This window comes from Colossoma macropomum, unplaced genomic scaffold (genome assembly GCF_904425465.1).
Source record: "Colossoma macropomum unplaced genomic scaffold, Colossoma_macropomum, whole genome shotgun sequence".
Lineage (NCBI taxonomy): Eukaryota > Metazoa > Chordata > Actinopteri > Characiformes > Serrasalmidae > Colossoma > Colossoma macropomum.
The window spans coordinates 15,896,014-15,919,070 of NW_023494790.1; the positions used below are offsets into that span (position 1 = coordinate 15,896,014).

The 23,057-nt window shown below is 39.8% G+C and overlaps 1 protein-coding gene across 1 annotated transcript in view; it reads left to right on the plus strand.

Moving 5' to 3' along the window:
- odad2 (outer dynein arm docking complex subunit 2) overlaps positions 1-12,340 on the plus strand; it is an 80,606-nt gene extending 68,266 nt beyond the window's left edge. Inside the window, exon 20 of the mRNA XM_036572317.1 lies at positions 12,227-12,340. Coding sequence (XP_036428210.1) covers positions 12,227-12,340 — 114 coding nt within the window. The remainder of the gene's footprint in view (positions 1-12,226) is intronic.
- The last annotated feature ends 10,717 nt before the right edge of the window (positions 12,341-23,057 follow it).

A 23,057-nucleotide genomic window follows, 5' to 3' on the forward strand; every position in this document is an offset into this window, starting at 1 on the left:
AATAAAGTAGAATTCTATTCTATTCTATTCTATTCTCTTCTAGCCCTTCATGATTGACAACTTTTCATATACTATTCCTTAAGCATGCAGTCCTTGGACTGCCACCACATTCCACTGGTTCTTGTTCACCTTGCTCTCACACATCTGATTCAACTCTTGATTAATTAGCTGGCAAATTAAAACAAATCAATCAAACACTAGGCTGTGGAGAGTAGTGAGTCGTCCGGACTAGACCCAAGAGAAAATTGTTAGATAGGCCTCTGTATTGTTAGTATTATTCTCACATAAGCTAGTGTTATTTTTGAACTTTTGGTTTTGATCGTGGTCTTCAGAGTGAATTTTGGAAACCGCATTGTTTGTAGTTTTTGAATTTTGTTTTTGAAACACTTCATGTACTGTACATTAAGCTTATATTCAGTCTTTAGTTCTAGATAATTTCTTAATGACTAGCAGCTTTTAGTTTACACTGTGTCTACACTGTGTCTACACTGAGTCTACACTGTGTCTCACAGTTCCATTCGGATGTGTCTCATTTTGTCTCTCATGGAAGAAAAAAAAATTGATAAATAATGCTTTCCAAACGCTCGTCTGCCCTACCCTCCACTTTGCTTAATGCTGCTACTGCTGCCTTGTAGATTGTTTGCCAGAGTTCTATATTAAACAGCTCCTTTCATAAGCAAAAGCTTTGTGAACTAAATTGAGGTAAATTACAAAATGTGGATGGTAATTATCGGGCATTTTCATGAGAGGGGATTCCAGCTGGTGCGGGTTGCCAGATCCTGGTATCTGGTATGTAATTTTTGGGAGGGGGGAGAATAAATGAGAAAAAGGTTGCACAGGCCTGCCGTTGCCATGCACGCTTTGACTGATGCTATGCTGTTCTCAGCCTGTTTGTTTTCACTGCCATGTTCATGCTGAGCACTCAAAACACACACACACAGAAGACTAAGCGTTTGAAAGAGGAAAAAAGAAATGAATACACTCTTTAAAAAAAGGGTTCTTCAGGGTTCTTTAGTAAAGGCAGTATACATAGAACTATTACCACTCAAAGAACCATTTTGAAGCTTAGAATGCTCTTTGCAGTTCTGAAAAGGGTTCTTTTATGTGTGGCATTCTAAATATAGTACAGGGTTTTTTTAATATTATATTATATTAAGTTATATATTATATCACAGTTAATGGCCACTTTATTGGGAACACCTTTTTAATTCTAGGTAGGACCCCTCTTTGCTCTCAAAAGCCTTAATTCGTCATGATTTATTAAGGTGCTGGAAACTTCTATGCTATTCTAGTCCATGTTGAAATGATTGCATCACATAAATGCTGCAGATTTCTCAGCTGTACATTCTTGCTGTGAATCTCTCGTTTTTACCACATTGCAAAGGTGCTCTATTGAATTCAGATCTGGCAACTTGGGAGGCCATTAAGGTACGCTGGAACCAGTTTGAGATGACTTGTGCTTTGTCATGCTGGCACATTATCATGCTGAAATGAGCAATTAAGGGATGCAAGAAAATATTCCCCATACCTTTACACCATCTCCACCCGCTTGGACTGTTGACACACAGCAGAGTGTGTGCATGGATTCATGCTGTTTACACCAAATTCTGAGCCTGCCATCTGCATGTTACAGCAGTAATCAAGATTCCTCAAACCAGCCAACGTTTTTCCATTCCACAACTGTTCACTTTCAGTGAGCATGTGCCCATTGTAGCCTCAGATTCCAGTTGTTGACTGATAGGAGTGGAACCCAATGTGGTTTTCTTCTGTTGTAGCTCATCCGCCTCAGTGTTTGATGTGTTGTGTGTTCAGAGATGTTTTTCTGATCAACACTGTGGTGCCTATTCAAACTGCAGCCTTCCTGTGAGCTTGAACAAGTCTGGCCGTTCTCCTCTGACTTCTCTCATCAACAAGACGTTTCCATTCACAGAACTGCTGCCTGTTTTTGCACCATTCTGTGTAAAATGTAGAGATGTTTTGTGAAAATCCCAGGAAATCAGTAGTTTCTGAAAAATTCTGACCTCCCCGACTGCCCCCAACAACCATGCCACACTCAAAGTCACTTTCATCAGTTTTCCTTATTCTGATGTTTGTGAACATTAGCTGATGCTCCTGGCCTGTACTCATGATTTTACTCATTGAGGTGCTGGTACATGACTTGCTGACTGAGCAGGTGTACAGATGTTCCCAATAAAGTGGCTAGATTATTACTGTATAACAATAATAATAATTATTACGATGATTTATACAGTTATTTCTATCTTTTTATAATTATTATGTATAATCTCCTGCTGTGTATTGTTATTCAAATAGTCTTTTTAAAATGATTCTAGTCTCACTGAAAAGTCTTTGCCTGATCATCTACAGAGAACACACTTTTACACATTTCGATACACAATTACTGTTTATTTTCAGAATTTAACATATTGGATAAAAAAAAAGTTAAATGGCCTTTGCAAAAGTTATGGCACATTATATTTTATTTTTCCAGAATATTAAACTCAGCAAATAAATAGACGCTGTGCACTAAAATTAGCAGAAATGCCATATTTAAATTATAGAAGTGTAGAATTATAGATGTGTTATTTTCACCTAAAAAATTAGCAAAACTTGTAATTTGAGGTAATTTGACCAAGGACACTTTTTCAAACTTTTTGTTAGGACTGTAGCACCTAAAATGGCCCCACCATTATTTACAAGTCATATAACCCAAACAACAGAACCCACATCAAACCTTTTTTGCCTAGAGACAGAGGCAGACAGAAGAGATGTGAAACAGTAGGCATGTTTCAGGCTGCTCTGTACGGTTTCTCTTAGTCATGCTGTGTGGGGAGCAGGTTGAGGCTGCTGTGGATATGGAGAACAGATGACATCCCAACACACTCAGACTGCTCAGTATTCTCTCCCTCTCTCGCTCTTTCTCTCTCTCTTCTCTGATCTGGCTACTGTAGCATATGTCTGAAGGTGTGAGTGCGTTGTGTGTTAAAACATGACTCACCTCTCTGCTCTGTCTGAGATGAGGAATGCAGAGCTTTTCAGGTGTGTGTGTGTGTGTGCAAGTGCGTGACTGGCTGATGCTTTGAAGGTGTGAACAGTTTTACAGTAGAGCTCACAGTCCTAATCTTTGCTTGAATAATAGAGAGAGATTTGTATGTGACCTGCCTTGGCACTGTGTGTGGACAGACCGAGAGCACTCAGTGAAAGGGTGAGTGTGATGAAGTCTAAGGAAGATGGATGAGAGGTGAAGAAGAGATAATGGGTGAGAGGAAAGAGGAAAAGCAGAGATCGAGTAAAGAGGAAAGAAGAGAGACCGCTAAACGGTCCGGTTTGACTGTGGGGCGCAGGGGAATGTTGTTTATCCTGAATGACCTCCCCACTGCTCTGGCTAAACACTGCTGCTTGTTTACCCACACTCAGAAAGCCCAAACACACACACACACACCAGTGCCAAGCTCTGCTAAGGAGACAGAAAGAGAGAGAGAGGCATGGACAGACAGATATCACATTACATTTTACATTTATTCCTTTATAGCAGACACTGTTGAGAAACTTACAAAATGTGACAAGGTAACATCACAAAGATACAGAGAGTCTGCAAAGATTTATGAACTAAAGGAAACTTCATCATAGCTTGATTTCTTGATTAAGTTGTAGGGTTAGTGACGTTGAGGAGGGCTTGTGGATTTTCTAGCCAAAACAGCCATTCAATACAAGTTAATCTGTTTCCAGGAGATATTAGATATAAGGTAATCCACTTGCGTAAGAAGAGAAAAGTCAAAGGAAAATAAATGGAAAAGCAGGAGTTTCCAAAACTGGAGTTCAAAACATTATTAAAAGATAAAAAAGTGGGACCCTAATAACAACACCTGCAAGACCTGGTAGACCACCACTATCAGAAAAACAGTTCTTAAAACTTTCATCTTTGAGAGAGAGGAGACAATCAACCTTACTGCTTGTTTCAGATTTAAAAAAAATCTGCAGATGTTTCTATCCATCCAACTGCAACAAGGCAACTCAGCACTATGAGTCTGAAAGGATGTGTAGCTGTTGTTAAGAAAAGGAAAAAGACAATGAAGAAGAATATTTGTAAACCAAACAAAGAAGCTGCTGTTGTACTCAAAACAATGAACTGACCACCCCAGAGTCCAGACCTCAACATCATTTTATGTGTTTGGTATTACTTGGATTGTGAGAAGCAGAAAATGCAACAAACGTCTAAGACTGAACTTTGGAGGCGTGGAAAATTATCCCTGCAGATTTCTTTGAAAACTGAAAGCATGACTCCCAAAAAGAATGGTAGCTGTAATAAAGTCAAAGGGTATTAAATATTATAAAAAATACATTTAGTATTTTTATTTTTAGTATTAAGTGTAGTTGTTGGGAGTTCTTTAAATTAAAAATGAAGCGTGGTCTCTGACTCAGTTAATCTGTTTTCAGGAGATATTAGATATAAGGTAATCCACTTGGGTAAGGAGATGAGAGTCAAAGGAAAATAAATGGAAAAGCAGGAGTTTCCAAAACTGGAGTTTAATACGTTATTAAAAAATGTTGAGAATGTGGAACCCTAATAACAACACCTGCAAGACCCGGTGGATGACCAAAACTGTCACTATCAGAAAAACAGTTCTTAAAACTTTAATCTTTGAGAAGTAAGAGAAAATCAAGCTCCAGATCAGAAATCAGCTTCAGATCTGAAAAAATCGTGTTTATGTCCATCCATCTTTGACAAGACAATGAGTCGCTCAGACCTCAACATCACTGAATGTGTTTAGGATTACTTAGATTGTAAGAAGCAGAAAATGCAACCAATGTCTTAGGAAGGGAGTGAAAGGGTCTTTACTTCTGCACAGTACATAGTACTACATGAATATATATGAATACATATGTACAGTACATATATGAAAGAGTGTAATAGCATGACTCATCTGGGCAGTAAGGAAAAGAGCGTGAAAGTGGAGGGGCCTGGGATGGAAGCAGAGGAGCACTGGTGAGAGAAAAGTGAAGTGAAGGAGGAGAGAAAAGAGGGATAGAGTGTGGGAGAGTCGAGAGCAGGTCTGTAGAGAGCGGAGGGGGCTGCAGTAATGACTCTCAGGTGGAACAGGGGCTTTAGGCTTTAGAGGGATTTAAACCCCAGGAAACAGCAGCTCACCATCACTGTACTTAACACCACAACGCCTCCATGCGTGACAGAGTGTGTGTGTGCAAGGGCGCGTACATGCGCGTGTGTGTGTTCGAAAAGGGCCTGGGAAAACGTGTTTCGCTCTGCCTTCCTGGAGGTCAGGACTCTCCAGTCGCCTTTCGCAAACATGAAACAGAGCGGGAGGGGGAAGAGAGAGAAAGGAAAAGGCTCAAAGCAAGACGTCAGCACCTCTGAATCATTTTTCAGATGGGAGAGGAGTTATCGTGTTTCTGAGGTTTGGGAATATCTAACAAGTGGAGTATTCTGGAGTGGCTGGATGCCGGCTGTGGGGTGAAAAGAGAGCAGGGCCTATCTGGGGCTCTTCTCCAGACCCAGCGAGGGAGCCCCTCTTTGGCTCTTTCTGAATAACGTGCTATGAGCGCTGGCAAGCAGACGCTGGCTCGCTCACAGGCATCGTCCAGCCGCTCACAAAAGCAGCCTGTCTGAGCTGCCCGCCGCCTTTCTGTAGCCTTGTGTGCTCACATCCCATCGCCTCTGCGAGGTGTTTCGGATGCTGATTTTTTTTCTTCACAAATATGCAATCTAGAAATGACTCCAGCTGAAAGTATTAACCAATCCACGTTCTTTTTTTCCAAGAGAAAGAAAGTGGAATGTATGCAAAGAAGCTGGCAGTAGCCTTTCCAAACAAAGCGCCCAAAAAAACAGTTCCTGAAGTAACGAATTGAAATGGAGAGTCTGTTATTTTCTCAGCTTTTTGCGGATGTCAATTAAATCCAGGAATCTGGTCCGAGCTCGCAGATAGAAGATTCGCCTTTCCCCTCTGTTTTCCTTTCTCTATTTGTCTTTGAGCAGGGAATTCTGGGAATGTCTCGCCTCTCTGTGCCTTGGCACCATGTCGACCACATAAATGTGTGGAGCAGCCCGGCGAGTGTGTGTCTAACACGAAAAGAGTCAGAGTTCAACCTCAAGCCTCACCCTCACACACACACGACGTGAAGACAATGATAACATAGTACAGAGCACAGAAGCTCTCAATTAAATCCAGAAATGCTGGAACACAATGCAGTTTATGAATCCCTCCAGTACTGGCTCTCTGAGTTAATACTGAAAATACTGATTTACAGAACAAGTAAAAAGTTAAGCCTCCTTATATGACCAGTTCAGTTCTAATCAGTTGTATTTCTATTGACCATTTGACTTTAGACATTGTCTACAAAGCTGGTTTACCAAAATTCCGGTTCACAACAAGCAAGCCAAGAGCCACAGTGGCAAAGGCCAACTAACCAAGGTAGCATAAAGAAACACACTTTTTACATTGCTTTTTCTTTTGGATGTGATATACCACTGAATCCTTCCTCCACTGTGTACTATTCATTGCGAAGACTAGATGTGGATATGAAAGTGATGTGCAGAACTGTGCAAAAGTCAGAGACCATCTTTTATTTATGTGATTTCAAAATGACCATTAAGAACAAGTTATTCTTTTGTCAGGAGATATTTATGAGAATAGATATAAGATAATCCAGTTTCTTAAGAAAGAGGAAAGTCAAAGGAAAATAAGTGGGGAAAAAAGTTTCCAGAATTTGAGTTCAAAAAAGGATTAAAAGGTATAAAGAAAATATGACTTCTAAAAACCATTCAAGACCTGTTAGACCAACAAAAAATTATCACCATCAGATAAATAGATAAACGTTCAAGAGATAGGAGAAAAGGTCTACATGTTTAGGATTACTTGGATTATAAGAAGCAGAGAATGCAACCAAGACAACTTTGGAGAATGTGGAAAAATATCCCTGCATCCCTTTCCAGATGGTTTTAAAACTGCCCTGGTAAAGCTTCTACTAAAAAAAGAGTAGTATGTATCTTTCCTTTCTAAATAATTCTAGACCAGTTTTATCCTTCCATATTAAGTGAAGTTTTAGAAAAATGTTGTTTTCAAATAATTAAACGTGTATCTAATATGAAACAAATTACTTGAGGAATGTCAGTCATATTTTCATTCTAACCAATATCAATATCAATATCAATCATACTGACTCTTAGTGCACCCTTTGCTGCTGTTGATCACAAGATTCTAATTCACCATCTTAAATACTAGGTAGACCCTCAGGCACAGTTTAGAATGGTTTAAATCATATTTAGTTAATAGACTGTTCTTGCTTTTATTGGGAAATCAAATTGAACATTTCTTGTGGAGTCCTACAAGGTTCGGTTTTAGGGCCTTTGCTTTTCTCTTTGCATGGTATTTCTAGGAGATGTCATTAGCATGACATAACATAAGCATGACATAAATTTTCATTGCTATGCTAATGACGCCAATTGTACATTATATTCCTGCTGAAAATTAAAACTCAGGCTTGCCAGCTGTATGTCAGATATTTCTCAGTGGATGTCACAAATTTTTCTATAAATCAAGAAAAAACTGAAAAACTGATCCTTAGTACTAAAATTCAGAGAAAGATGCTTTATGAGAAGCTAGATTTATGTTTCATTTTCCAACATGTGATCTTGGATCTGCAGATCTTCTGCGAGTACCCTCTGTATTATACAGAAAACGTGGGGAGGCCTCATTAGGTTATTATGCTTTTAAACTGTGGCACTCAATTCCACCTTTCATTAAACAGTCAAGGTTAGTGCATACTAAGAAACATTGAAAAAACATATCTCTTTAACTTAGTGTTTAATTAAAACTCTGTCTCTTTGGTATTTATCTTTTTAACTGCTGTATCATTGCCTTATTATTTTTAATTAATACTTATAGCTTCTCCTATTACTGTTGAGCTTTATCACCTGTCTGTAAAGCGCTTTGAGTTGCCACCAGGATGAATAGTGCACTATAAATAAAGGGGTTATTATTATTGTTACTATTACTTCTTTGAAAAACTAAAAGCTGGTCCTCCATAAAGAATGGAAGCTGCAAAAAAGACAAAGCATGGACACACTGAATACTGAAAATTTTGAAATTACATTTGGTTGTTGAGGCTTCTGTGCAGTTGTCTGTTAAATCTATGTTTTCTGCTTTTTCCTGATGCTGAAAAATAAATAACTTGCACTTAGTGGCTGTTATGACTAGAAATTAAATAAATGAAAGAGTGGTCTCTGACTTCTAAATATTACTGTATTTTAAATCTCTTTGATATGCACCATGAAATGAGACCCAAATATGGCAACACATGCTAAAGCCTCTTCGAGATTTGGTTGTAAATCCAGTTGGTTGTGTTCAGTTGTGTAATATGGTAGCATAACTGGGTTTACAAGATTCTCTTGCTTATTAATAAATGCAAAGGATTTTCTTTCTTCCCTGCCAGGAAGGAAAAGCTTGAGTTTTTGACCAACCCAATTACACTTCATCCTGCAATACACACGGTGTAAAGTTCAAACCATACTTTATGTATTAATGTTCCCCTTATAAACAAAAAGGCCAAAGGCTGATATCACTCTACTGTTTCCATTTTCCACTTGAGCAATGAGAAAAATGGCAAGGACTGAGATACCCTGAAGCTCAAGAGCAGCAGTTGTCCCAAGGATTGTGTGAGACCACTGCTTACAGCCAGAGGTTATTGATAAAGGAAAGTAGAGAAAGATACTGGCCAGACCTCACTGATGGAGTCTGCAGCTTGCCCAATGAGCTGCCATTGTGATCACATAGAGGACCACATATTGAACGTATTTAAAGAGCCAGTTGTGCCAAATCGCTTTGCTCCGCCTTTGCCTGCAATTTGTGTTTATTTAGATTTGAGAGCAGAGCTCTCCTCACCACCCATGCAAATAAGAAAGACAAGTATATTATACCATGTTATACTGTGCAGCCACAGTGTGGCATTGGCACCAATTCTTCCCCTTACATTCACATCATCTGACAGTATAATGAGTAACTCCTTCTGCACATAAAAAAGGAAAAGGTTTTAATGTGTTATTTTATGTTGCCAGACTGTTCCGAAAGTGGTCTCTCTTGGAGTTAGCAAGGCGGGTGTGGAGAGGTGCTATCAAACAGAGGAAGCTTATACGAGGCCAAAATGGAATGATTTGATTTACCCTTTTCTCATTCAGGAGGGTGGAGCCAAAGACCGTTTTAAATCAATGTTAATGCAGCTTCTGTAAAAGTAGGATATATGCACTCTCAGCATCTACTTATAGGTCCATTATATAGATGCGCAATTACAGACAGTGTCTACCTCATTCATCATTGGTCAGTTTCTGGCCACAGAATCGGCGATGACTGAGCAGACACAGCAGACATGATGGTGACATGATACATGCATGCAGTGCTGGTGCAAGTGTATCAGGCGCAGCAGTGTTGTTGTTTTTTTTCACACATCAGTGTCACAACTAGCTGAAGAATGGTCCAGCACTCAAAAAAGCATCTCTGTGATCAGAAACTGACCACTGATGAGGGACTAGATGATGACTAACATGGAGTACTGTGAAAAAGTCAGTAACCAGCCTTCACTTAGTTAATTTCCAGCCGCTAAGTACAATGTGTTTATTTTTCATCATTTGGGAAAAGCAGAAAACATATTGAACAGAAAATTGCACAAAAGCCTCAGCGATTACGTGTACTGTCTCTTTCAGTATTTAGTGTGTCCACGCTTTGCCTTTAAAACAGCTTCTGTTCTTTTCCAGAGTCTTGCTTTCAGTTTATCAAAGAAATCTGCAGGGAATTTTTTCCCCAACTCTAAAGTTCAATCGATCTCTGACTTTTGCACAGTACTATATGTACAGAATTGTTCCACAATTACTAGCAACTTTGGTCAAGATGAGTAAAAAAGACTCTGTTGTACATGAATTTGAAAAATACAGAGAAATCTAATGTTTCATTGAAGCAAAACTACTCAAAGAAAAACAAATGCAGTAAAAAAGCATAGGACTCAAAAACATGCCACGATTCTCAGCCCCCCTAATAGCACAGGAGGCTGGATGTGCACACAAGCGCAGACTCAGCACAAAATGTGCCTCAATGTAATATGCACTCACAATACATTTGAAAGTAATGGTCAATTTACTAAGGCTCCACCTATTACCTGCACAGTCATGAGCTACAGGGTTTAAAAGGTGCACTGAAGCTGTGGAGCTGTCAGTGAGCTTAAGACAAAAAAGAAAATCAAGGTTCAGTGACGAGGAGACAGCACTGTTAATAATGTTCTTTCCCACAAAACATTCTAGGAGTGTTATTCTACTCCAGCTAAGAAAACAGAGTGGAAACAATAACACGAACTGCACACGCATATTGCAGCCACATCATGGTGCATTTCACACTGCATCTCTCACGTACAGACATCTGATTCTAAGAGGAGATATAATGTTATGCAGTTGGTAAATTATGATTTCAGCACGTGTTAGAGGCCCGTGCCTCCATTTATCTACTATGTCTTCTGAGAATGTTAAAAGAAGTCTCTGTATAACATACCTTTGATTCATACCTATTGCAAATTTATGCCTGCTTTTAAAGAGTGCAGTCAGCTGCCCTTCCAGTATCTGCATCCATTTTTTTTGAGTGATCCACACACATTTTGTGCTGTACTCCCTTATATGCCTATGAGAGAGAAGCACATTCTGCTGAAGGAAAGAGAATATATTTAAATGCATCTGAAGAGTTCATATATAAAGGGACGATTTCTTTATACAGAATCTCTTCAGGTCCTTTAGAATTTTCTCTTCAGGTTTTTAGTGGGGGTTCAGTCAAAGATTGTGATGGAGCCTGCATAGGTTTTGTTTTGTAGTGTATTTTTTGCATTATTGTCCTCCTGAAGGACCTAACAAACAGCTGTAGTCACTGATCACATGTGCAACCTATCAGATGGGGTAAGAATATTTATTAAGTTGCATTTTTAAGATAATGACAATTGATTTGTTTTCAGTGAATGCTGTCATTGTAGTATAGTCAGAGAAAATTGTTAAGCTCCGTCTTATTTTCTCAGCCTTCCAATCACTGCTGAGCAAAAGGTGTCTGCCATTACCTCAAGCCTTCAGCTCATTATCAGTGTGCCGGTGTTTAAATTTGAAGCTCCAGCTTCAGTTATAATGGACCTGTAAAAGTGAGATCACTTCGCTGCTTGAGTATGTTGTTATCTGTGCACGTCCAAAACCAATAACAGACCTAAAGAACATCGTTGTTGTCAGTGCTCTGTAAAATTGGTACTTACAATGCTCTTTTACTACAAAAGCTAAGATGGCTGTGTGACAAAGTCTATATCAATGGAGTCATTAAAGGTAAGACATAAATGGTCCACAAACATTTTCAAACATACCATGGCAGTATGCTTTAGCCTAGACTGTGTGGGTTTAGGTTATTTGTCTTTATGCATCTCAGCTGTCTGATTTTAGCTCAGTTATCTTGTCTTCCTTGGGTAAAAGTGCCTGTGATGAGCAAACGCATGGTTCATAGTGAAGGGTGTTGCAGTGTTGGTTGTGTTTACGTGAATCCAGCATTCTGGTTGATGCATACACAGTTTGGATATTTTTTTTTAGAAGTTTGCGGACTCACTTTTTCTCATGCCACTAACTTAACTGTGACCAACAGTCTGTGCCTCAGATATGTGTATGTTTCACTGAGTAGCATATTTGTATTTACTAGCCTCTGAACTGACCAAGCTCTGCAGCCACTGCCTTATGTAATGGAGTGTGTAAAATGCTCATTTAAAGAACAAACATGTTCTAAAAACTACTCTTCAATGCGTAACAAGCAAAGCACATACATACATGCACATATTCTGATTTTCAGGGCATTCACATAGAATAATTCCACTATTTTCCCCTCTCTCTTACACTCGCACACAGATATCAGAGCCAGAGCAGTGCTGTCACATCTTCCCATGTGCCATCCAGTAGGCAGCAGGCTTTGGCTCACTATGAAGCTGTAAAAAAGCTGGAAAAAGGCTGGTTTTAGCAAAACAGTTGTTTTTATAGTTTAATAGCAGTGTCTCCTGCAGGCTTTACTTTATGGAAAAGTTTCTCTGCTCGGAGAGGCTGTAGTGAATCCGTGCAGTGCTGCGGCTTTGATTTCTGTTGGCAGTGTTGTGAAGAATGAGTGGTGAATCAGCTGTTTTGATGCATTGCTCTCCCTCCTGTTCGGTGTGTTTGTGACAGCTGCTGCTCGGGATGATGGGCTCCACGGACGAGGTGCTGCAGGAGGCGGCAGCCGGCTGCGTGGCCAACATTCGTCGTCTGGCGCTGGCCAATGAGAAGGCTAAGTATGGCTAATAAACAAAAACGTCAGCGTTCCCCACATCTGAGTTGCAAGGAGTTGATTTGATTGATTTGATTGATAACTGATGTTTATGAATGCGTGTGTACAGCTACCTGGAATATGAATTTTTGATTTTTTTCTTCTGTAATAGCAGAAAACACTAAACATGTCATCAGTTTTTCTCCTCACACAGTCCTGTTTGTCACATACTTCAGTTTTTACTGAAGATTCGTTTAACAATAAACTCTTTCTTGCACTGTTTGTGGCCCTGTCAAGTGTTACACACATTATTCCAATAGAAGCTACACACACACACACAGCAGGAGTGTATATGCGTCTGAACAAAGAAAACATCTGCTAATATCTATCTCTCTTCAAAATGTTCATGCAGCTCTGTAATTAATGTTGCGTACTTATTTTCCTTTCTCGCCATCTTTCTCTCTCTCTTTCTCACTACATCTTTTATTATCTGTCTCTCTCTCTTTCTCTTCTTCATTCTCTCTCTCGCCATCTCTCTCTGCTCTCTCTTTTTCATTGTCTCTCTTTCTGTCTCTTTCACACTATAAATCTCTGTTTCTCTTCTTCTCTCTCTCTTTTTCTACTTCTGTCTCTCTTTCTATGTCAAATCCAAAGTAGCTTTAAATTCAGATTAGCTTTATTGGCATTACTGTTTTAAGTAGTGTTGCCAAAGCATATAAACTTCAAAGCTGACCACACTTTGTAGAACTAATAGCAAGTATAGAATTAATGATAGTAATAATTACAATAATCGTAGGGAAATAACAATAATAATTAAAAGAAATAAATAAGGTAAGTAAGTAAAATAAAACGTATTGAATAAGAAAAATAATAATAGACAATATATTTAACTTATTTACAGTGAGGTTCAGTGGGGTCCGGGTGTCACTCACTCTTCAAGGGGTTCTTTATCTCTCTCTTTCCTTCTTTCCCTCTGTCCCTCTCTCTTCTTCTCGTGTGCATGTTGAGTAATTTGGTTTGAGAAGAGCACACTCAGCTCACTCTTGCGTACATTGTTGTGTTTGTTGAGTGTGTGCGGTTGTATTCATAGAGTTCATGCAGACAGAGATATTCTTGTTAATTTTAAATGCCGCTCATAAATTCATTCACCAATGACGTGAATGGGCATGGCTCACTGTGCATCGACCCAGGAGCAGAAGCATTAGCTCTCCAAAGCCCAGTGAATGTGAACTTAAGCATAATTGAAGCGAGTAGGGCTCTGATGAGATGCAGCATGCTGCATTATTATTATACAGTTAGTTATTGTTGAAATATAGAGATGGAACTCCTGAGTGTCCTCATTAGTGCTGCCTGTAAAGACTGAGAGCGCACATGAGGACAGGTTAAGTGCGCTCCATGCTCCATAAAAATATAATCCTTCACACTAATCATCTTTTATATCGCAGTCATTATGCCAATATCTAGTAGCTTTTCCAGTATCAGGTCTAATGACTGTACAATAACAAACATAAACAAATGCAAACAAGATCAAATATTAGCTGCTGGAAAATAGGGTGGAAAGTTTTATAAGCTGACTTGTTGTCAAATGTCATGGTTATGCCTTTACGTGCACACACACACATGCACACGCTCACTGTTTTGTACTGTGTCAGTGAGTGTACAAGCCTCAATTCCAAAAAAGTTGTGACAATTTGTGAAATGCTAATGAAAACAGAAAGCAGTTATTAGTGACTGCTCGACTGTATGGTACTTTTGTTGTTGCATTTTGTGCTTTATAATGTGCCACATGTTTTCAGTAAGACTCAGGTCTGGACTGCAGGCAGGCCAGTCTAGCACTTGCACTCTCTGATTATGTAGCTCTGCTGTTATAACACATGCAGAATGTGGCTTGGCATTGTTATGTTAAAATTAGCTTGCATGTCCTTGACATTCTCCACAACGCAACATATGTTGCTTCAAAGTGTGTGTATATACACTATATGGACAAAAGTATGTGGACACCTTTCCATCACATCCATATGAGCTTGTTGGATGACCCTTTCTAAAGCCATGGGTATTAAAATGGACTTGGCCCCCCCTTTGCAGCTGTAATAGCCTCCACTCTTCTAGGAAAGCTTTTCAGAAGATTTTGGAGTGTGTCTGTGGGAATTTGTGCCCATTCTATCAAAAGAGCATGTGTGAGGTCAGGCACTGATGTTGGATGAGAAGGCCTGGCATTGACATTCCAACTCATTCCAAAGGTGTTCAGTGGGGTTGAGGTCAGGGCTCTGTGCAAGCTGCTGAAGTTTCTCCACACCAAACTCATCAAACCGTGTCTTTATGGACCTCAATTTGTGCATGGGGGCACAGTCATGCTGAAACAGGAAAGGGCCTTCCTCAAACTGTTGCCACAAAGTTGGAAGCGTATAATTGTCTAAAATGTTTTTGTATGCAGTAGCATTAACATTACACTTCACTGGAAGTAAGGGGCCCTGCAATGGACTGGCGACCTGTCCAGGGTGTATCCTGCCTTCCGCCCAATGACAGCTGGGATAGGCTCCAGCACCCCACCGTGACCCAGAAGGATAAGCGGTTTAGATGATGGATGGATGGATGGAAGTAAGGGGCCCAAACCCTGTGAAATGGCCCTAGACCATTATCCCTACTCCATCTTTACTGGTACTCTCCTGACATCCTACAAACCCAGATTTGTCCATCAGACAGCCAGATGGTGACGTGTAATTCATCACTCCAGAGAACAATTTTCCTCTGCTTCAGAGTCCAGTGGTGGCATGCTTTAGACCACTACATCCTATTTCATGAAGCTCCTGACAGACAGTTCTTGTGTAAATGTTGCTTCTAGAGGTGGTTTGGAGCTCACTAATGATAAAACAGACAATAGGCGATTTTTACACGCTTTGTGGTTCAGCACTTGTCAGCCCCACTCTTTGGTCTGCTGCTTCGTGGCTGAGCTGGTGTTGCCTGTAGACACTCACTTTTCATAATAATAGCACTTACAGTTGACCAGGGCAGATCTAGCAAGGCACAAATTTCACAAACTGACTTGTGGCAAAGTTGACATTCTATGGCAGTGGCACGTTTAAAGTCACCAAGCATTTTAATATGGCCCTTTCTACTGCCAACTGTGCATTCTTCCTCTTCAGGTAAGCTGAAGTCCATAAATGTCAGCTGTGTCTGGACATTGTTATCATATAGCTTCTGTTGTGCATAGTACAGTCTTAACTTGTATTTGTGGATGCAGCAGTGAACAGTGCTTATTGACAGTGGTTTCTCAAAGTATTCCCGAGCTCATGTGGTGATATCCATCACAGAAGCAAGCAGGTTTTTAATGCAGTCTCATCTGAAGGGTTGACTTTCACAGGCATTCAGTTGGTTTTTGGCTATGCCCTTTTATGCAGATTTCTCAGGATATCCTGAATGCACTGTAGAGAACGAAATACCGAAAATCCTTGCAATTGCTCATTTAGGAATGTAGTTCTTAAGCTGTTGGACTGCTGGAATGAGTTGTAAGTAAGTTGATAAGATAAAACAGTAAATATCTTGCCTTTGTACTCTTTTAGTTTAAACACAGATCAAATACAATTTACTAATCACTGTGTTCTGTTTTCTAATTTTCTAAGTCTAAACCTAACCCTAACCTTAATCTCACTTCATTACTTATAAATTTAGGACATTTTTTAGCCCTGACATTGTAGGTTTCTCTTCAGTTTTCCTACAAAGTCAGAACATTTTGTCCTGAAAATATACAAAAACATTCACACACGGTGCTCCAGTTCTTTGCCCATTCAGTCATGCTATTTTGAAGCCGAGCAGGACTTTCCTGATTAACTTCAATGTGTTGTAAAGCTAACAAGGGAAAATGTCGAGAGTGCTCACCACACTATGACAGTATAAACTGTTGGAGCTGAGGTGGGGGTTGAGTGGAGAACAAAGCTCAGAACAAAGCGGTGGACTTCTTCAAATACAGTCACTGCCACTATATGTAAATACAGCCACAGCCACTATATGTATAGTTAATGAATTAACTCAAATACTTAAAGTAACACAGCGCAGCAAGAACAAGTTAAATGCCTTAAATAGTTATGTGGAGTGATGCTGTAGAGCAGTTTTTAACGCTTTTCTTGAACTCTGCAACATAACATTGAAATAACCATGCCATAAACATGTCATAGCAGATGTCGTATGCCATCATGTGTTGTCATGCTATGTCATAATGTTTGATGTCATGATGTTTAACATTAGTTTATTAACAAAAATTAGCATGTGACATGTGCTGGCATGACATCAAACATAATGACGTCTAATATGCCAATTACCGAAATGGTAACATGACACTGATATTACTAAACCAATCTGTCATGACAACTCATGACAGCAGATGTCGTGCCATGACATGTTTATTCCATGGTTATTTCAATGTTACAAAGTAGGGTTCAAGTATTGTGTAACTGAACAGTGTTTCCCCACCCCTGTTCCTGAGGAACCCCAGCCCTGCACATTTTAGAGCTTCCCCTGCTTTAACACGCCCACTTCAACTCAGTAAAGGGTAATAATCAAGTACTGAAATGTGCAGGACAGTGGGCTTCCAGGACCAGGGTCAGGAAATACTGCCATAGAAAAAGCACTTTTGGTTCCATGAAGAACTATTCAGTGGAAAGTTTTTTTAAAGAGTCATTTCTGTAAATAAGAGTGTGAACTTTTTTCCAAAGGACCTTTAAAGGTTCTAGAATAAATAAATCTAAGTCAAGAACTATTTAGGATTCTTCTTCATTTTTTAACAGTGTGTTATCTAATGGCATTTTTCCACTGGGCAGTACGGTACAGCACAGTACGGTTAATCAGAACCTAGAACTATTTGTACCCTGCTTGAGTTCTCTTAAGCTTGTGGGGTTACATGATTGCTTTCATGGTAGCAACAATGGAGAAGCTTCAAGGTCTGATTTAGTTTTTACTGAGCATTTGGTTTTATATGAGAGTCACAGACATTAATTATGGCCAGCTAGTGTTTTAGATGTGAAACACCTCATGGACCTGGCTGAACGCCATGGATAGGGCTGCCCACCACTCCGGACAAGTGTGCTCACCGCATCACGATTCTAAGACAGTGGTTTGCGACCCATATGTTTCAGCTTGGTACCCCAGCCAGAAGGGTAACCAGATTCCACACAGGTAGGCTACTCAGGTAAGTACTTTTGACTTGGCACTTGAATTGACGAAATGCGTGATCACAGATTTGTTTTATGGGTTTTGGTACTTGTTCAGTTTTGGTACTAACAGGACCTAATGGTACTTAAGAGTGTTCTGCTCTGTCTTTGGTAACACTTGCAACTTAAACCAATGACAGTTCAGCTAATCCTTTACTCTTCCTTGCAAGGATAAAGTCACTAAGCACTATTACCTCACCAATAAGAGCACCGATATCTAAGCTAGAATTGTATTATTGATGTTTCTATTGCTGTTTATAGAACACTGTAAAATGTTTGCTAGGACACATGAGCTAGTTAGGAAACTATTAGCATTTATGATCACCCCGGTAGAATTAGTGTATTTTCACACTCGACAAAAAAATTTAAGCTTTACTTTTTTTAGTAGATTTTTTTGGTAGACTCACAGAAGAGTGCAGTACATTGTTTCATGTTGACCAATAAGTAAGCTAGCTATAATTAGCTTGAAATGTAGCTAATTAGCCAAATTAGACACTTCAGAGAGCATAAAATAAGTTTATTTATAAGTTTTATTGGTTCCCGTTTAGGTCACATGTGCAGAGGAAAAATGCCCCTTCATGACAATGACTCTGTCAAACCTAATCATCCAGTATGTATCACATCAGATGTCCTGACAAACTGTAATTAAATAGTTACAAGAATGATATTAAGAATGGTTTAGTTGAATCAAAACAACATTTCCTGGAGCCACCAGTAGCTTATACTTTTCTCCCTGTTGTTGAGTCTGTTATTTGTAGCTAAGTGCAGAACTTAAACGTCTCCAAATGCAAATCAGCGCAAGATCCATCTCATCATTTCCAGTGGATACAACTCTGACCATCATATAAATCAGAGCCTTTCAAAACATTCAATACAGATGTTATATCCTCTCTCTCTCTCTCTCTCTCTCTCTCTCTCTCTCTCTCTCTCTCTCTCTCTCTCTCTCTCTCTCTCTCTCTCTCTCTCTCTCTCTCTCTCTCTCTCTCTCTCTCTCTCTCTCTCTCTCTCTCTGAGGTTAGTGACTGGAAGGACATGCCTAACTACCATCATTAAACAAATGTAGCATGTTTGACTGAAGGACAGGAATTTATGAGATGCTGAGTGGAGTCGGTAGGCATGTTTAAGTCATTGGGCCTGAGAGCGTTAGCATTAGCGTCTGCTAGCTGTCTGCCAGCTCAGAGACGCTTGCCATTCTCCACAGCACCTAAAAGCGCACATATATTTCTCTGGTGACAGGGAAAGCGCCCGCTCGCCATGCTTATTCAAACCCTCACCATTTTAGAAGCGCCTTATCATAGAGAAACGCTGCTGTGGCTGTGCTGCCTCTGGAAAGAGAGAAAATTAGATCAGGGTCTGTTTCCACACTTCAGCCATGGTTGTTACTAAGTATTACACACACACCCCAGTGCGCTCTTTACACTGTAGATTTTGGATGTCCATGGTAAAATAGAAGCTCTGTCTCCTATTCTAAACTATACGCCTGTTTTGGAGCTTTTCTCTAGACCACCGTAACCAAGAGCTCATTTGAGGAAAGAGTGCAGGAGTGCATGTTTTCATACTCAATTTTGTTCGAATGGTCTTGAATGTAGCATAATGCAGATGTTGGGAAGGTCAGGGTGGAGTGTGAGGTGCGGAGTGATGTTTGTGCGTGTGTGTGTGTGTGCGCGCATGTGTCTGTGTGTGTCTGCGTGTGTCTGTGTGCATGCATGCGAGTGTTCCTGAAAATGAAACGTGTCTGTTTGAAGTGGAGAGATCCCACAGTTCCCCAGGCATAGGGCTGAAATATTTCATAAAAAAGCTAATGACTAGTAAAAGTCTTGTCCAAATATCAGAAGTGGCTTTGCCTCCCCAGAGGCACAGAGATCTGCGTTTTCATATAACGCCAAAAAGAGAGCGCAGCATCACAGCCATTAAAAACACTCACACACACACACACACACACACACACACACAAAACCAAAACGGCTGAGATTCAACCGTCTCTCTTTCTGTCTCTGTCTGTCTCTCCCTCTCTCTCTCTCTCTCTCTCTCTCTCTCTCATTTTCTCTCTGTTTCATTTTTTCTCTCACTTTTTTTCTCATTCTTCTTCCTTTCATTATATCTCATTCTTTTCTCTCTATTTCTTTCTCTTGCTCTCTCTGTTGTCTCGCTCACTTTCTTGGTTTTCTTTCTCCCTCTTTCTTTCTCACTGTTTCTCTTTCTTTCTTTCTTTCTTTCATTCTTTCTTTCTTTCTTTCTTTCTTTCATTCTTTCTTTCTTTCTTTCTTTCTTTTTCTTTCCCTAAATCTTTCTCACACTCTCTGTCTCTCGTTCTTTTCTCTGTCTTTGTTTTCTCTCTTTCTGTCGTGTGTGCTGTCTCTTTCTTACGTCTCTCTCTTTTTTCTTTTGTTCCATCTTCCTCTCTTTCTTTTTCTCAATTTTGATCTTGCATTCTCTCTTTTTTGTCTTTTTCTCTCTCTATCTCTCTTTTCTCTTTTTATTTAATTTTCTTGTTTTTTCCCTATGGCTTTTTCTCTTTTTCTGTCTCTCTCTCACTTTCTCTTTTGCTTTTTGTTTCACTTTTTTCTTTCTCTTTCTTCTCCCTCTCATTATCTCTCTCTGTCTCTTTCTCATTCTTTTCTCTCTCTTCCTTCATTTCTTTCTCTTGCTCTGTCTCTTGTCTCTCTCACTTTCTCCCTCTTTCACTCTCACTGTCTCTCTCACTGTCTCTCTCTTTCTCATTCACTTTTTTCTCACTTTTTCTTTCTTCTCCCTCTATTTATTCATCCTTTCTTTCTTTCTTTCTTTCTTTCTTCACATCTCTTCCTCACACTCTCTGTCTCATTATTTTCTCTCACTCTCTCTTTACTTTCTCTCTTTCTGTCACTTGTGCTCTTTCTCTCATTCTTTTCTCTTTCTTAGTTCTCTCTCCTTCTTTTGTTCCTTCTGACTCTCTCTCTCTCTCTTTTTCTCACTTGCTCTATCTTTCTTTCTCTTTTTAGTCTTTTTCTCTATTTATTTTGTTCTCTCATTTTTTCTCTAACTCTTTTCTCTCTGTCTCTCATTCTCTTTCTTTTTACACAGAGCTGTTGTGTCTGCACATCATGTTCTTGCAATTTCTTTTGTTGTTGTTGTTGTTGTTGTTGTTTTGTTGTGTTTTGCTTTGCTCTGTTGTTTTAGTTTGAGGTCAGACAGTCTGCAAATAGGTTAAAAGCACCCTGTAATACTTTAATATGCCTCTCTCTCTCTCTCTCTCTCTCTCTCTCTCTCTCTCTCTCTCTCTCTCTCTCTCTCTCTCTCTCTCCCTCCTCCTCCTCTCTCTCTCTCTCTCTCTCTCGCTCTCTCTCGCTCACTCTCTTAAATGATTTCATTGCGTCTAATGAATTGTGACGTTCCCATCCATAAAGTGTAAATAACTAGCTGGCCTAACAATAAATAAACAGAGAAATGAGTAGGCAAATACCACAATGTCTGGGTCTGCTTACAGACCTGTCCCCTATAAAGACCTCAACGGGATTAATAAAGCCTGCATTGCTACTGACAGCCTATGCTTATGGTTATGTACTTTATGTAGTTTACTCCATGAGGAAAAGTCACCTGCAGTCCACAGCGTTTCACACACATACACACACACAGGGCATGCCCATGCATGGTGTGTACATTAAACTTGACCTAGATTTATAACCAAATAACTCCATGCTATTACTTGTGTAATATTCTCAATAAACCTGCCAGTTCTGATGTGTTAAGTGATCTCAAACTGGTAATTGAACTGGTATCAGTTTAGCAGTGTAGATGGCAAAGTAGATAAAATATGTGTGCTTTTAGACACAGGCATGAACTTATTTGTCTAGACCGAATACATTAAAGGAAGTCTGCTTTATTAAAGGGCAACGAAATAGAGTTCAATTGTACTGGGTTTTGAAATGGCACAGGTTTCTCTTTAATAGCTTCTCATCACCTTTGTGATTAACACATGCATTGTAATTGCAGACCGTGCAGGAGAAGGTTTTCTGTCTTGCTTATGAACCTGCCTGGGAGCTCTCTATGGCTCCGGACCAAGAATCATATTATCCTTGAGTTTTCATCAGGATGTGTTCGTCGTCTTCTCAGCACCCAATGAGAAGGCTTTAAAAGGGAGAGAGGCACAAATGGAGGGAGTGGAAGAGAGAGGTGAGTGACTGCTGAGGATTATCTAGACTTTTCCTCTATTTTTACAGGTTGCACGCTACGTTAGAGATTGGACCCGGGGAAGACTGCATGAAACTGTAGCTTTCGCCCAGGACGGTTAATCTGAAACTCTAGAGCATATCATTGATCATAAGTAGCAGTTTACTGAATCAACTCAAATACAGACAAAGCACCTCTCTTACTGAAGTTCAGGAATAGAAGCCGTGCTACCCTCTCTCTTTTTTTAGCCTCTAACCCAGCCCAGCCCCATCAACCTGCTTGAAGGCTTGTTAACTACAGAGGTCATGAACCCACCAGCCTTGCAAAGCACAAAGAAAAAAATCTTCAAGGAAAGAACAAACCTGAAAAGATAACAGCGTGCTGAGAACACAGAGCCAAGGGAAACAAAGCACAACACGCGAGCTTCACAGCCGCTGCGGTATTTTAGGAAACACTTTTTAAAGGTAAAATAGGACTAAAGAAAGGAAGGAGACGGGTGGGAAAATGCACAAAAGGCCTAGTACTTAATTAGGCTTGCACAATGCAGCGTGCTTTCCAGCTGAACAAGACACTAATGCCATTAACTAGGCAGTAATGCTTATGTGTGAAAACTCACAACATATATATTTGGTCCATATATATATATATATATGGACCAAAACACCTGGCTTGCAATCAACCTTCCGTCCCTCATTTACCAATATCTTCCAAAGTTTTTTCTCTTAAATTTGTTCTTGAGAAAGGCCCTAGGAAAAAGTCTATGTCAGATTCATGACATGTTCTTAAACCACAGAATTGTTTGCACCTTTGTGCTCTTGAGTGTGTGTAGATTCCAAATAAATAAATAAATAAATAAATAAATCCCAAATAAGAAAACATTGGTGAGTCAGAATCTTCATGAAAACTGCGTTAAGTGGGTTTTAAGAAGAAATTTCTTTGTAAGAATGGTCAGTGAATGAGGCCCAATGCTCTTTGCAGGCCACTGGAGTTTAACCACATCAAACTCATCAAGTCATGTCTTTATGTACCTTGCTTTGTGCACAGGGCCACAGTCATACTGGAACAGCAAAGGGCCTTCCCCAAACTGATGCCACAAAGTTGGAAGCATATAATTGTCTTTAAATGCTGTAGCCTTAACATTACCCTTCACTGGAACTAAGGAGTCTAACCCACACCATTATCCCTCCTCCACCAAACTTTACTGTTGGCACTATGCCTTCTGTTAGGTAGCATTCTCCTGGCATCCACCAAACCCAGATTCTTCCATCAGACTGCTAGAAAGTGAAGTATAATCCAGTGATGCTGTGCTTTACACCTCTCCAGCCAACACTTGGCTTCGCACATAGTGATGTGCAGCTGCTCGGCTATAGAAACCCTTTTCCATTTTAATTCATTTTAA